The sequence below is a fragment of the Quercus lobata genome, chromosome 4 (genome assembly GCF_001633185.2).
Source record: "Quercus lobata isolate SW786 chromosome 4, ValleyOak3.0 Primary Assembly, whole genome shotgun sequence".
In the NCBI taxonomy this organism is placed as follows: Eukaryota; Viridiplantae; Streptophyta; class Magnoliopsida; order Fagales; family Fagaceae; genus Quercus; species Quercus lobata.
Genome location: NC_044907.1, coordinates 2437053 through 2451642, shown reverse-complemented (window position 1 = coordinate 2451642; position 14590 = coordinate 2437053). Strand labels below are relative to the sequence as shown.

At 35.4% G+C, this 14590-nt stretch overlaps 1 protein-coding gene and 1 pseudogene across 1 annotated transcript; both read right to left on the bottom strand.

The window, feature by feature from the left end:
• Positions 1-314: 314 nt before the first annotated feature.
• LOC115983464 lies at positions 315-1238 on the bottom strand. Its single transcript, XM_031106139.1, has one exon. It carries the CDS (start codon positions 1236-1238, stop codon positions 315-317), a length of 924 nt encoding a protein of 307 aa, XP_030961999.1.
• Positions 1239-9921: 8683 nt separating this feature from the next.
• On the bottom strand, positions 9922-11815 carry LOC115983457 (annotated as a pseudogene).
• Positions 11816-14590: the final 2775 nt, after the last annotated feature.

Below are 14590 nucleotides of genomic sequence, written 5' to 3'. Positions count from 1 at the left end.
TTATCACAAGTACCTGCTTTAAAAATATTCATAAAATAGTTAGAAGCTACCTCTGCTACCTCATCCACCTCTTCCACCCAATCCCCATCAGCATTCTTTATTCCCTCAATAAAATTCCTACGCCTTCGTTGAGAAGCCTTGGAGTGAAAAAATTTAGTATTCCTGTCTCCATACTTTAACCATGACACCCTGGATCTTTGACGCCAAAAAACCTCTTGCTTTAATAATAAATCATCCAAATGTTTACTCAGCAAAAGAAATTCATTCCTGCTTTCCTCAGTCATTTCGCTAGCATTCAAAAGCTCCAGCTTCTTCTATAATCTTTTAATCTCCTCTGTTTCAGGTTTAGTTTTAGAAGAACCCCATGCATGCAACTCAGCCCCACAACTTTGGATTTGGTCCCTCAAACCACTCAACCCCAAGCTACCATGCCCTCCTTTTGTCCATGCCTCCAAAACGACTTCCTCACAATCATCCCACATCAACCAGCACTCCTCAAACTTGAAACCACTAGCTCCCTTACCCCTTACCCGCCTATCATTCATGGTTGTTAATAGAATAGGAATGTGATCAGAAGAATGGCTAAATAAATGGGAAACCAAACTTGTAGGGAACTTTTCAGACCAACTTTCATTAGCCGTAGCTCTATCCAACCTTTGCTTTGTATGAGCTGACCCTGGCCGTTTGTTTGTCCATGTGAACTTATGCCCAGTGAAACCCAAATCTTTCAACTCACAATTGTCCAAAGCAACTCGAAAATCCTCCATCTGATTAAAGTAAGGCGCATTAACACTCTGTTTCTCCGAAGCATGATGTATTGCATTGAAATCCCCAATGCAACACCAAGGACCCTCAACAAAAGTCTTTAAATGAGATAAAAGTGCCCATGACTTCCTCTTTTCATTCGCTTCAGGCCACCCATAAAATCCAGTCAAATGCCACATAAAACCATCAGATTCCACCACTTTAGCCAAAATATGATTGTCAGTAAAATTAACCACATCCAAATTCACTTCCTCCTTCCACATCAAGGCCAACCCTCCACCCGAATTTGGTTTTTTCACTATCAACTTATTTTTAAAAGGCACGTCACCACAATGTTGCTCAAAACCACTTCGATTCAACCTTGTTTCCATTAAGAAACAGACATCGGGAGCTTGTTCCCTCACTAATTTGTGAAGGCTTTGAACTGTCCAAAGGTTCCCAAGCCCTTGGCAGTTCCAGCTTAAAATCCTCATTGCTCTCGGCAAGGGTGTTGCAACACCCCCGCCGCTTCAACAATTTCAGAATCATCCCAACCCTTTACTTTCTTCTCTGCACGTTCATCACTTTTGTCATGCATATCCAGCTGCATTCCACGGCTGCCTTTCTTCCCCAAGATAGTCTTTGCCCCTTCTTTGAATAAATCCACAAGGCCAAAATCCATACGTGTAAGCCTTGTCCACCTGTTTTGTTTCTCCATTCTTTGAGGCCCACTAGCTTTAATCTGCTGCCTATTTCCTTGAGCATCAAATTAATCCATAAGCCCCTTAATATCAAGCTGGTTCGTAGGCCCAATGAAATCCCTAAGCCCATCAGTGCTTGGGCTTTGATCATCACCCCCATACGTAGGCCCAGCCATCCCTTCCAGCTCCATGATCTCCGTAAACTTCTCTCCCTGAAACACGGAATTTAGCAACGAACTTTCTGGAAGAATCTCGTGTTTCCCGGCCATACCAGCATCCAGTTGTGTCATGCGAACCCTACCACCAGTGACCCCGCCACCGTCATCATCCTCATCTGGTGCCTTACCACTCCCCTGCTGTGAACTGACCGGCTCACTCTCCATAGCACGTTCAGTTTCGTCTCGATACCATCCTCGACTATTTGGTGATCGTGCTCTGCTCCCAGTAGCCTTCATCCAATCCCCATATTGACAATCTGTCTCCTTGCCATTCTTAGTTGCACCAAAATATTGGGCACAATGTCGAAGGTCATGCCCAAGCAAGCCGCAGTGCAAAACAGAGCAAGACGCTCATATTTGAAAGTAACCTAATACTTCTACCCATCCGAATCTGCTAAAAAGGCCCCTCTTCGAAGAGGTTTTGTTAACGGAAGAGCAACCTTTATGCGCATGAAAAATTTTGGGCTGTCCTGCTGCCGTCGCTTTTCCACATCCTCCAAGCACCTAGCCGTCCATCCACTGCCTCGGCCACTGACGGAGAAGCCATGTCAAACGGCGCCCCCCATATTTGCACCCAAAGGGAGGCCGTCTCAAACCTCACATTTGCAGCAGTCATCCCTGGTTTCCACCGAACCAGTAATAACACTTGGTTATCAAAGGTCCATGGCCCTCCTTTTAGAACCCTATTCATGTCAAACTCTGAATTAAACTTGAACTGGAAGAGATTTGCCCCAACCTCTACCACCTGTACTCGATTCTCCAAACCCCAAGCCCGTTTAATAGTTCCTTGAGCAGCCCTTTTATTAAAAGACCTACACGTGAGGAACTTCCCCAACAAACTCTGAGAGCAACTTTCAATCTCCGCTATCCGTCCTTCATCCGAGATAGGGATAACCTCTTCCTCTTTAGTAGTCAGCTTCATGTTTTCTAGAATACTACTCACATCGTCCTCCATGATTCAAAAGTAGATGGCACCGAAAAAAGAAATAAAGAAAAAATCAAACCCTTAGAGGAACTAAGGGAGGGAGAACCTCGTATGGGAATGAGAGGAAGCGCTCCTACCCTAGAGGAGAGATTATTATTCCTATTTAGCAATATCAACTCCCCCTCAACTTTAAAGATGTGCAATGTCCCCCTTTTTTTGTTGGTAACTTGCATATCACACTATACTATTACTAAATTCCATGAATTTCAAATTTCTTAATAGAAATATATATATATATATATATATTAGGAAATGTGTGCATTGTGCATATTAAAATCTTCATTAAATCCATCGTTTATATTAAAAGACCAATTTTTCCATAAAGATTAAATAGGGTGAAAAAATTATTAAGGATTATCTGGATCTAGATTGAGTACCTAAATTGTTATTTTTATAGGGGAAAAAAAAAAACCCAAATTCTTAATTTAAAGAGAGAATAATTGAAAAATATTAGAATCATCATCTCAATTCCTGAAGAGGAAGAATAATCAGAAAAAAATATGACAACAATCCTAAAAATCATCCTTTCATGAAGGCAAAAAATATCCTGTAATTTGTAAAAATTCTTTACTCAGAGCTAAATATAAACTTTGTCACTACCGTTAGATCCACTAAACATAAACTTTTCAGTCCTTAATGAATTGACCCACAATTTGACCATGCTTCAAAGACTCTTTCCCCATCAAAACCCCCATACCATCTTGTGCCACCCACAAACCATTCCCATTGGCAATGAAGAGAGAGAGGGGGATACTTTTTTCCCCTTTTAAGGTATTCATGATATTTTTTAAAGTTGAACGCAATTTTTTATAAGAAAATTAAAAATTTCTTAAAATTTTTTTAACTTAACAAAATTTAGTAACAGCGGGGTAATATGCATATCAATCAATATATATATATATAAAAGCAGAGATTTCATACGAAAGAGCATGAAGTTCTGACAAGTGGCGTCTTCTATAACTTTTTTATTTAAGCCATCCTTTTTTTGTTTTTTTTTTTTTTTGTTCCAAGTTATTACTCCCCCCCCCCCCCCCCCCAAAAAAAAAAATTACACTTCATCTGTTATTGCTACTCCTCACCTCCTCTAACGTTCCAAGTATACCATTAATTCAGCCCTGCTACGTCTAACCTTTCAATTGCCCGCCCCTTGCAATTATCCAAGTTATATTTTAGGCTTTACCATACTTCCAGCCCTGAGTCTTAATCATTTCTGTAATTTTTACATCTCTCTTGCCTCTCCTCTTCGCTCTACAACATCACAACCATATCTTCATCACCATCTCCAAACAAATCCGCAACTTCACCATCATCTCTTGAGCCAAACTGAAAAAATTTCACAGCAGAAACTAAAAACCCAAAACCCACCATTTTAGACAAACTGAAATCCCAAACCACCTACCACCGCCATCAAACAACCCAAATCTCCACCACTGTGACACACCTGCCGCCGATTTGCAACCCAAACCCAAACCCGCAACACCACCACCCAAAATTGATGCTTTTGAGCTGAGGAGGCAGACGGTGGTCTGAAAATGGGTGGGACTCTGTTTGTTTTGTGGTTCAAAAGGTGAAGTTTTTGGCCAAGAAAGAAGTTTTAAATCCATTTGTTTTGGAAAAAATTTCTTGCATTACCTTCTCGCATGTTTATGCTCTGTAATTTTTTGGGATTTTAGTTTGGCTAATATGGTGGCTTTGGGAAATCTTTTCAACTATTCTTCTCAATAAGATGATAATTGATAATGGGTACTGACTGAAATCTATGTTAGCATTGTGCAGTTCTTCATTGTTGATTTAAAAAAAAAAAAACTGGTGCTTCTGCCTCTACTGTGTCGATGGTGATAATGGGGAGAGAGAGAGAGAGAGAGCAAGAAGAAGGTGACGTTGGAAACTAGAAAGAGAATGAAGTAAAACAATAATGAGAAAAACTGTGGTTGATGTTCCTTTTTTTTTAAAGCCTTTAAATGAAATATTTTCCACATGATACTGGAGGAAGTTGGAGATTTTAAAATGGAGGTGAGCCTCTCCATTACAGACTTACTCTAAGCCCTCTCTCTCTCTGGTTTTTTTTTTTTTTTTTTTTTTTTTTTTCAAAACTTAGGGTTCTAATAGGAACCTTTACCTGAGTTTTGGTTTTTCATTCTCATGTTGCAAGTAGGATTAAAAGACCAGAAATATTAGAAGGAAGCTCTAACAGGGTCAGAAGACATTCTGGAGAAGAATATCGCAAATGTGAGTTCCTCCTAGAGCATTAGTATCCTGTCTCTTACATGACATGCATGTTCAAACATTCTGCAGACTGCAGTATTCTGTACATTATGTACTAAATAGACAAGAAACAAGAAAAAAGAATTGTTCTTTTTTAGGGATATCTAACCAATCCTAATATGTAGATTCAAATAGAATTCATAGCACTTCGTATTCAATTTCTTATGAATGTTGTGCTCCATTTTATAATCCTAGCCATGTCTTGCTTTAATGGCCCAATTCATTTGGATGTGGTGGTGATTTGTTTGTTTTGAAAGTTTTGGAGTTATGTGGTTGAGAAAGAGAGGAATTGTGAGATTCAAAGGTATAACCTTTTACAATTACTTCTCTTCTTTTCTTTTTACGGATCTCCTTTTTAATTCTTTTTTTTTTTTTCCTCTGAAATCTTTAGCTACACTTTTTTATAACTCAAAATCTTGATGTATTATTGGACAAATTGTACTTCAAACGGGTAATCCTAAGGCAAATCTCTAGACTATGTGAATTTTTATTCTTTTTCCCCTTTTGAAATTTTATTCTAGAAAAGTGATTGCATTCTTGGGTAAGTAAGAGGGAACACAAATAAAATGCTTTAACAAAAATGAACTAAATTTATTTATTATAAAATTTGTTTGCATAAATCAACAGAGGGTTAGGTTTTAATTGTGTTGTTATCAATCTAACATTAGAGTTTGCAATTTTGACGTGTTGGGTTTTTTGTTGGAATTACAGACAAATACAAAAAAGAGGTTTAAGAAATCCCTTGACAAAGGCAATGGCATTAGAATTGGTATGTCTTTTTGAGGTTAGTTGTAATTTTCCCCGTTGTTTCCTTTGGGATGTTATTTTTAATTTCAATAATCAACTAGATATCTTTTTTTTCTTTTTCTTTTTTTTGGTTTTTGATTCTTCATTGATTTCATTATTTAGTTATAAACATCTAAATTAAAGTAGATAAATATGCAAAGGCAAAGTTATATGTAATGTTAAAACCACCTAAGATAAATGTGTAAAGTCAATAATCTATTTATAATTTTTTAAAAAAAATAATAAAAAATAATTCTAAATTAAAGTAGATGAATATGTATAGGAAAAATTATACGTAATGTTAAAACTGCCCAAGATGAATGTGTAAAGTCAATAATTTATTTATATTTCTTTTGTAACAGAATAGGAATAAAAAATAAATAAGAAAAATAATAATTATATGGCCAATGACGTGACAATGAGATGGTGCAATTGGAGCTTGATAGCAATAAATTTTATGTTTCATCTTTTGACAATTGCTATTTCGGGTTAAAATCTTATTTCAATTGCTGCCATGCATTAGCCACCTATTGATGCTACGGTGCTTAAAGGCTCTATAGGGAATCTTTGGTTTAACTATATATTCTTACAAGATATCAACACAGCACAAATTTCATTTTCCTGTGCATTGTAATTTAGCTTTCTTATAATAAAAAAAAATATTTATATTTTGATTAATTAATATATATTTTTTTATTAAGGATCCACTTGATTGAATTTTGATTCAGAGAAAAGAAAGCGTGGAGCTAAAATAACTCACTCAAAACGTCTTTTAAAAGATTATGTGGTACGATTAGGACCTTATGTTAGTTTATGTGCTGGTTAATGAATTTGTGCAAGAAGGTGAATTAGAAGGTCTGACTTTACATGTGCGGGATATGAACTTTATGCAATCTTTTGTAGGAGGTGGAGCATTCAAACAATGACACAATAACACATTACGAGGCAGCAATGGCGAACTACTGTGGCTGCTGTTGCTATTGCTTCTTCCTTTAATGGGCCTACACATAAGCAAGCTTCCATCAGAACAAACCCAACTATAAATGAAAGCGTGAAACATTTAAAGCTGCAAACACAAACCCTACTATAAATTAAGCTTTAATGCTTATATTTGACAGTTTGCTATGTAAATTAATGAAGTTTTCCATGTAAGATGAAGAATTGAAGATTTGAAAGCTTCAAGGGGGCATCCAAATATACATGTTGGAATTACTTTTTGACCATTGTGGTTTGTGACTTTCAAATGACTGCATATTGCAAATGGTCATGTTAATATTAGTTATGGATACCTACAAAAAATAACCGTGTTTTCAAATCTAAACTTGGCGGATTTGGCACTAACTGTGCTCACTAGAATTTTTTGTATTAATTTTGAGCTTTAATAGGATTTGATTAAACATTGACATTGAAATAGGAGTGCTTTTTTTATATTTTATTTTATATTGATGTCTGTGATTTCTTAGACATTTCAAATATATATATTTGTCTCCTTACCCTTCTACTATTCATGACAAATGATACCCAGGTTTGAAATTGATTTGAATTTAGTTTTACTAGCATAAGTCTATTAATTAATTATGACTAACAATAATAGTATTGACGAACCCAAATGTCTCCTCAACTTTCCGAAAAAAAAAAATAACATATGGACATTATAGAGGGACATCACAAACCTCTTACATATGCAAGTTAAATTTAAATTAGACTACATACATTCCAACTCTGATCAAGCAACTTGGTATTCTTTACTCACCTTTGTCTTTAGATATCAAGGCACATTAAAGATGCTACTCCTTACCTTGATGCTTTATCTACATAAAGTTTCCAATTTGTTGGGGCGTTTCATGTGTTGCTAGATGTGAGAGTACGTGTTGTTTGCGGTTTAGAGAGAGTTTTTTTTTTTTTTTTTTCCTTGGTTCAAGTAATGAGAAATAAAAAAAAAAAATTAAATAAAAATGTTGGAAAGAAGTAAGCATTTACGGAAGCCTCACCCAATGTATTGTTGTATCCAAATAGATACGACTTATTAGCATTTACTATTTTGATGAGCAAAACTGCAGAAAGCTAGACTTACTCATTTTAGCTGAGTTCTAGAATCATTAGTTCATGTCAATCATGCATGGCCCAGTCAAGTGGGTTAGTGCGTGCTATGAAATTTTCTATGAAAAATTGGTCAACTTTTCAAGGGATACTTTTTGTGCAGTTTTGTCAAAATTAGGTGTTGGCAATTAGAGTGTAAATTTTACCATTCTTTGTGATTTTTGAAAGACTTTTTTTTTTTTTTTTTTTGGAGTGTATTTGAGGTTTAAAATTTAGAGTGACTTTGTGCTATCATTGTATCCTTTGTAATTATTAGTGCAATTTTCTTCTCGTAGTCACCCATGGAAGTAGGCCTAAAAGGCTATACGCCTATACCACATAAGTCCTTGGTTCTCACTTGTGTGGGATTGTGCTTATTTTTTTCATTCCTATCTTTCTCTAGCCCCCAATAATTTTTTCACAATCAATCTTGTGCATGAATGCTATCAGAAGGCTCTTTTGTGCAGCAAACTGGTATTAGAATCAAGGCTCTCTATCTAGGCATTTGAATCTGTTCTCTTTGGAGAATTTTTTTTTTTTTTTTGGATTGATTCATAGATCTGATTGTTGGGAAGAAAATGTTGATAAGTATGTTTAGAGCTTGTTGTTCAATTTAAAAAAAATTAAGCTAAACTTATTAAATTAACCACTTATGAAAGGCATTGGATTCCCTGTTAACAAGGCACAACAACAAATCACAATATAATATAAAGTGCAAACAAATTTAAATAACATAGTGATTTGTCGACAATGTAAAAGACTAAGAGATGAACCCAAAGGGGAAAGAAAAACACCTAGTGAATACCTACCCAAAGAAAAAATTTATTATTTACAATCAAAGTTTACAATAGAATAAACCCTTACTTCTAAAGCTATCTCTTGTAGTTGTGATTCCACAAACTGCCCCAAGTTCCTTCAACTATTCTATCATGAAATTCTCTACACAAACTCCGTCCATGACCCCAAGGACTGCCTCAACGATTTTTTTCACAACAACTGATTGTGGTGGCTCTGTGGCTCTAGTTACTGATCACCAATCTTCACAAATCGTCTTTAGATTTTCTTCTTGATCTTCGGTATACGGTGATACATAGAGAATTGAGGTTTTGGACTTTAGATGCATGGCTCACACTTTCTCTCCTCTATTTGAGTTCATTGTAATAGGCCCTAATATATTTTTTCATGTGGGGCTCGAATTCCCACTTGACAGTCGACTTAGTGAGCCTTTAAGAGAATCAAAATTCTTGATTTTAAATCAATCAAGAGTCAACTAACAAGTAGATCTAGATCGATCAAGAGTAGAACATGATGCAGTTGAAATTCCGAAGACCACAATAACAAGAGCTGTTGAAATTCCGAAGACTACAATAACAAGAGCTGACTCTTGTACTTTGTCTTTCACCTGAAGTTTCACAATTCAAAGAAGCATTACATTGTCATGAACATGCCAACACTAACCTAATAGATGTCATGTGAGCCATCTACAAAACCTTTGATAGTTAAGACTATACGGTCTCTAATTCCAAACTTGAGGTAGAAAAATTTAATGGAACAAACAACATTGGCACGTGGCATACGAGTTTATGGATGTCTTGATCTAACAAGAGTTGATTATTACTTTGAAAGACAAACCTGAAGACTGGTTAGATGGAGACTAGGAGAAGGTTAATAGATAAGCTTGCACCACCATCCGTTTTTGTTTTGCCAAGGATCAAAAATATTTATTATATAAGGTAGAGAAATGATAACGAGCTATGAAAAAAAAATGGAGAACAGGCACATGACCAAGAGTATGGAGATCAATTCTTTTGAAGAAAAAACTCTTCCGTTTCCATTATTGTGCAAGTATTTTTCTATCTAACCAGTTGAATGATCATAACAAAATACTAGCAGATTTGCAAAATTTTGAAGTTGAGATTAGTTATGAGGATAAAGCTTTTTTGTTATTAACTTGATACTTATGTTCACTTAATTACTACACTATTGTATGGAAATGATAAAGATTATATTTGAATTTATTGTCCAATATCAAGGTGAACTATTTTTTTGAAGACAAGGAAGTATACAATGAAGGGCGTGGGAGTACAGAAACTTCAATAACTCCCTCAAGCATTTGTGTGACCTTTATCATGGAGGGTCTCTGTTAAGGATCTTCATGAATACACCAAATAGCCACAATCACAAGTCTTTCTAGCCTCTTCATGTCATTCTTTGCCTCCTCATCATTTTCTATCAACTTTTCTAATCTTTTATTTTTGTAGCATTCATAAGCCCAATCTATCAATGCTTCCTCTTCTCCCAGTGCAAATGTGACACTGGACTTGCAACAAATGATCTCAAGTAACATCACACCAAAACTATAAACATCAACCTTAACCGAAATGGATCCTTTCCTAAACCATTCAGGTGCAAAGTACCCAATTGTTCCTCTTATTCCTGTCCAAGCTGCTCAAGTTTGCTCTGCCAACAAAAGCTTTGCTAATCCAAAATCAGCAATCCTTGGAGTAAAGCACTCATCTAAGAGTATGTTTTGAGGCTTTATGTCACAATGTATGATCTGAGTGCTGCACTCTTCATGTAAGTACATTAGGCCTCTTGATATTCCAAAAGCAATCTTCACTCTTTGGTCCCAATGAGGCCTTGATATCCCAAAGAGAAAGGTGGCTAGAGAGCCATTACTCATATATTCATATACCAGAAGTCGGTGTTGCCCCTCATCACAATAACCACGCAACTGAACTAAATTCTTGTGATGAGTCTAACCAATCACACTCACTTCTGTTTTGAATTCCTTCTCACCTTCTTCTACCATTTTATCTAATTTCTTGACTGCAACAAATCTTTTAGAATCTGACGCAAGCACCCCTTTATAAACAGTTCCGAAAGCACCTTTACCCAATATTTGCTTGAAGCCCCTGGTTGCTTCTTCAAGCTCTTTATATGTATAACTTCTCACATTTGTTGCAAATGTGCTATCAGTATTCCGTGGCAAATTTAGCTTTTTACCGTAGTACTGCCAAGACAACTATCAGAGACTGGCCTTTCTTTTCTATGCCAATATTTTTAGGTACCTTGATGAGAGCTATGCTAGTAATATTTGGGCTTTTTCTTCCATTGGACAAAGGATACTGCTTCTTCATACATGTCTTGCCTTGATCATAAACGGCTGCAACACACAAGCAATCATCTAGGCAATGTTGAATACAGCTTTCCTCGGAAACACCAGGTCCTTGAAGAAAGTCGTAATCCGAGGATGGCCAATCCATGTTTTCAAGCTTTACAAATTCTACAAGCTCTTTATTTACTTCCCATCCATTGTTGTCGCAGCTAGGCAGTGCAAAGTTTGGTACACACCCTGACCAATTGTAGGATTGGTCCAAGGAGGAAAATCCAGGAGGACATGAGCAAAATGCCGTCCCTCTTGAATCGTCAAAGGTACTACAAATGCTGTTGGGCCCACAGAACCCACCTCCAATAGTGTCACCAGAAAGTACACTACAAATATCATCGGGAATGCTTTTCACTACAGTCCATGATGAAGAAGAAGAACAGCTCACATACTCATCATTTGTGGTGTCCTTTTTGAAGTGTCTGTATAGTCTGAAACCTCCGTCATGATCAATCCTCGCAAAGTAGTAGAAATCTTCTTTTGAGCCCGGATATTCATTGGTAATTAGGTTGTGCACTCTGTTTGATTCGTTTGCGTCTTTGATGTACATGTATCCGTCCTCAGTAAAGTTCAACTGTGATTCCCAGTTCAGTGTGCCGGTGGCAAAATAAGCCTTCTGAAGGGGTTCAGATGACAGAGATTTTGTCAGAGAATAAAGCACCAAATTGCCATCAAGCTGTAAAGAAAGCTGGAAGCGCCCATCCGAATAATTTGTATCAGATTGACGAGACCTGAGTGCGGTATCCATGTCCAATATTTGACCAGGCAAGATTGTATCTTTAGGCTCTTTGAAGCTTTCCCATATGGGATTATACCGCTCATCTAGAATCACCAAATTCCCATTGTCCCGTATAGAGAACAAACTCATTGTTGCTAGACAGCCGCAGTTCAGAGTTGTTGGTTTATTCCCATTTGCAGACCAAGCTATGGTTGGATCTTTTGTTTTATAAAACCAAACTGCAAGCAAGAATTGATTTTCTTTCTCACTTTCAAGAGGATGGAATTGGAATCCGAAGGCAAATTCCCCAAAACTCGACGTGAATGGAATACTTTTTTGCTGTGCAACTAAAGGTTTGTCCAGCCTTATGTTACAGTCTTCTTCGGTGTAGCTGAAAACAGTGGGAAGCAGAGGAAGAAGCAAAAGCAAGAGACAACAAAAATGAAGAAGTGTTGAAGTAGCCACTGCTGCAATGTTTATGGCTTATGGGTTTATGAGTTAGAAAGAACCCAGGGCGACCTTTATATAGAGGAAAACGTCTAATAGGTTTAAACTCGCTTTTCTAAGCAGTTGTTCAAGTCTTGTGATTGAAATTTCTCAGAACCACTGTCATTTTTTCATGGTCGAATATATTTTAATAAAAACTTATAATATATAGTTTGGAAAACCTCTAACTAAAGACTACCGAGTAATTTTTTATTTGTTGACTAGCGTCTAAAAAGCATGAATACTTCCTTTCAAAAAAAAAAAAAAACAGCATGAATTCTTCAACTATCCTTATTGCACAAGTATCCGATGTGTACTTTTGAAGTCTGGTAGATTGCAAATTACACCTCTAAAATTTGGAACTAATTAAATTTTACATCCTAAAATTTTAGAATTTGGATTTTTCCTCCTAACATTTGGATTTTAGAATTTAAATTTTACCTCCTATATTTTAGGGGTGTTTGGATTTTACGTTTTAAAGTTTGGGGTGTTTAGATTTTACACCTTAAAATTTCATAATTTGGGGATATAAAATTCAAACACTCTTAAACTTTAGAGGGTAAAATCTAAAATTTTTAAAAATTAGGGTGTAAAATCCAAACACCTTAAACTTCATGAAGGAAAATCTAAATTCTGAATTTTTAAGGTGTAAAATCTAAACACTCCCAAATGTTAGTGGTGCAATTTGCAATTTACCCTACTTTAAATTAATATATATATATATATATATATTTTTTTTTTTTTGGATGAAAATATCTTCTTAATTACTTGTTATTATTATTTAGAAAAATTTCACTCCTTATGACATTTTGTATGATAATTGGGATTTTATGTTTTTTAGATCTAACAAATATAATATCTTATTAAATAATGTGTCATTATACATAACTTTAAACTTATATAATATTTAATATGAATTAATAAATTCATACAGCTGAAGTGGTAAACTTCATAAATCAGATTAGACAACAAAAACTTCAGAATGGGCGGCGGCTAGGTTTGGGTCTCCATTGTTTCTTACAATTTTTTTTTTTATTATTTTTTTTTTTATGGGGAGATTGTTTCTTATGTGTAAATTTATTTTGCAATTTTTTAATTAAAAAAATGTCATATCATTAAAAAAAAAATGTCAAATCATTGTTCCATTAACCATGTAAGTAACACCTTTAACGACTGTTAGTAAGAAGACTCCTATAACTCATATTTTAAACTTGAGAGACCAATTGTGCTTAGTTGAAACTTGAAGGACTAATTGCACTCAAAGGGTAAATTTAAGGGACTAATATTGTAGTTTTGCCTTTAGTCATTTATTATAAGTAGGAGTTTTTTTTTTTTTTTGATAAAAAGTAAGAGTAGTTAAAGTATTCATATTGTATCAAATCAGATTTTAAAATTTTTGACCAATCTCTGTTTCCGGATTGCATAGTATATGGCGTATAGGCATTTTCTATTTTGATGCACGAAAATCGTAGAAAGCTTTAAGTTTTCATTTGATATCTCAATAGGATCATGGCAATTGCACACGGTTCATTGACCCTTTTTCTTTAATCAGAAAACAGAAACTTTATTAACTATGAAACTGAGATTACATCTTGGATAAAAGCTTGTTGAAGAAAACAATGAGTCTCTTCAATCCAAGTTGAGAAATCAACAATGCTAAAAGTATGTTTAGCTAAAAAGTGAGCTGGCCTATTTCCTATCCTTGTCATGTGCGTGCGAAAAAACAACTCTACAAATTTCCTATAAAGATGAAAAAATTCCATATATCACAGGGGTAAATCTTCTTAGCCAAAGCCTGGGACCATTTCAATATGCAAAGTTATTTCTTGATGTAGATAAGTTTATAAATAAATACAACAACAAAATTTTTAGTCCCAAAATTTAAGGTCGGCTATGAATCTTCTACCGATTAGATTGGATCATGGCAATTGCACACGGTTCATTGACCTTTTTTTTTTTTTTTAATCAGAAAACAGAAACTTTATTAACTATGAAACAGAGATTACATCTTGGATAACTAGATAAGAGCTTGTTGAAGAAAATAAGGAGTCTCTTCAATCTAAGTTGAGAAATCAACAATGCTAAAAGTATGTTTAGCTAACAAGTGAGCTGGCCTATTTCCTATTTCCTATCCTTCTCACGTGCATGTGAAAAACAACTCTACAGAAATCCTGTAAAGATTAAAGAATTCCACATATCACTGGGGTGAATCTTCTTAACCAAAGCCTGGGACCATTTCAATATGCAAAGTTATTTCTCGATGTGGATATGTTTATAAATAAATACAACAAAGTTTTTAGTCCCAAAATTTAAGGTCTGCTACGAATCCTTTACAGGTTAGATTGTGTCGGTCATGTGAGCTCTTTTCCTCCATTCTATCATTATTTGAAAATAAATCCCTCGTTAGAAACCTAGTCCACTTTCTAAACTTCATTACAG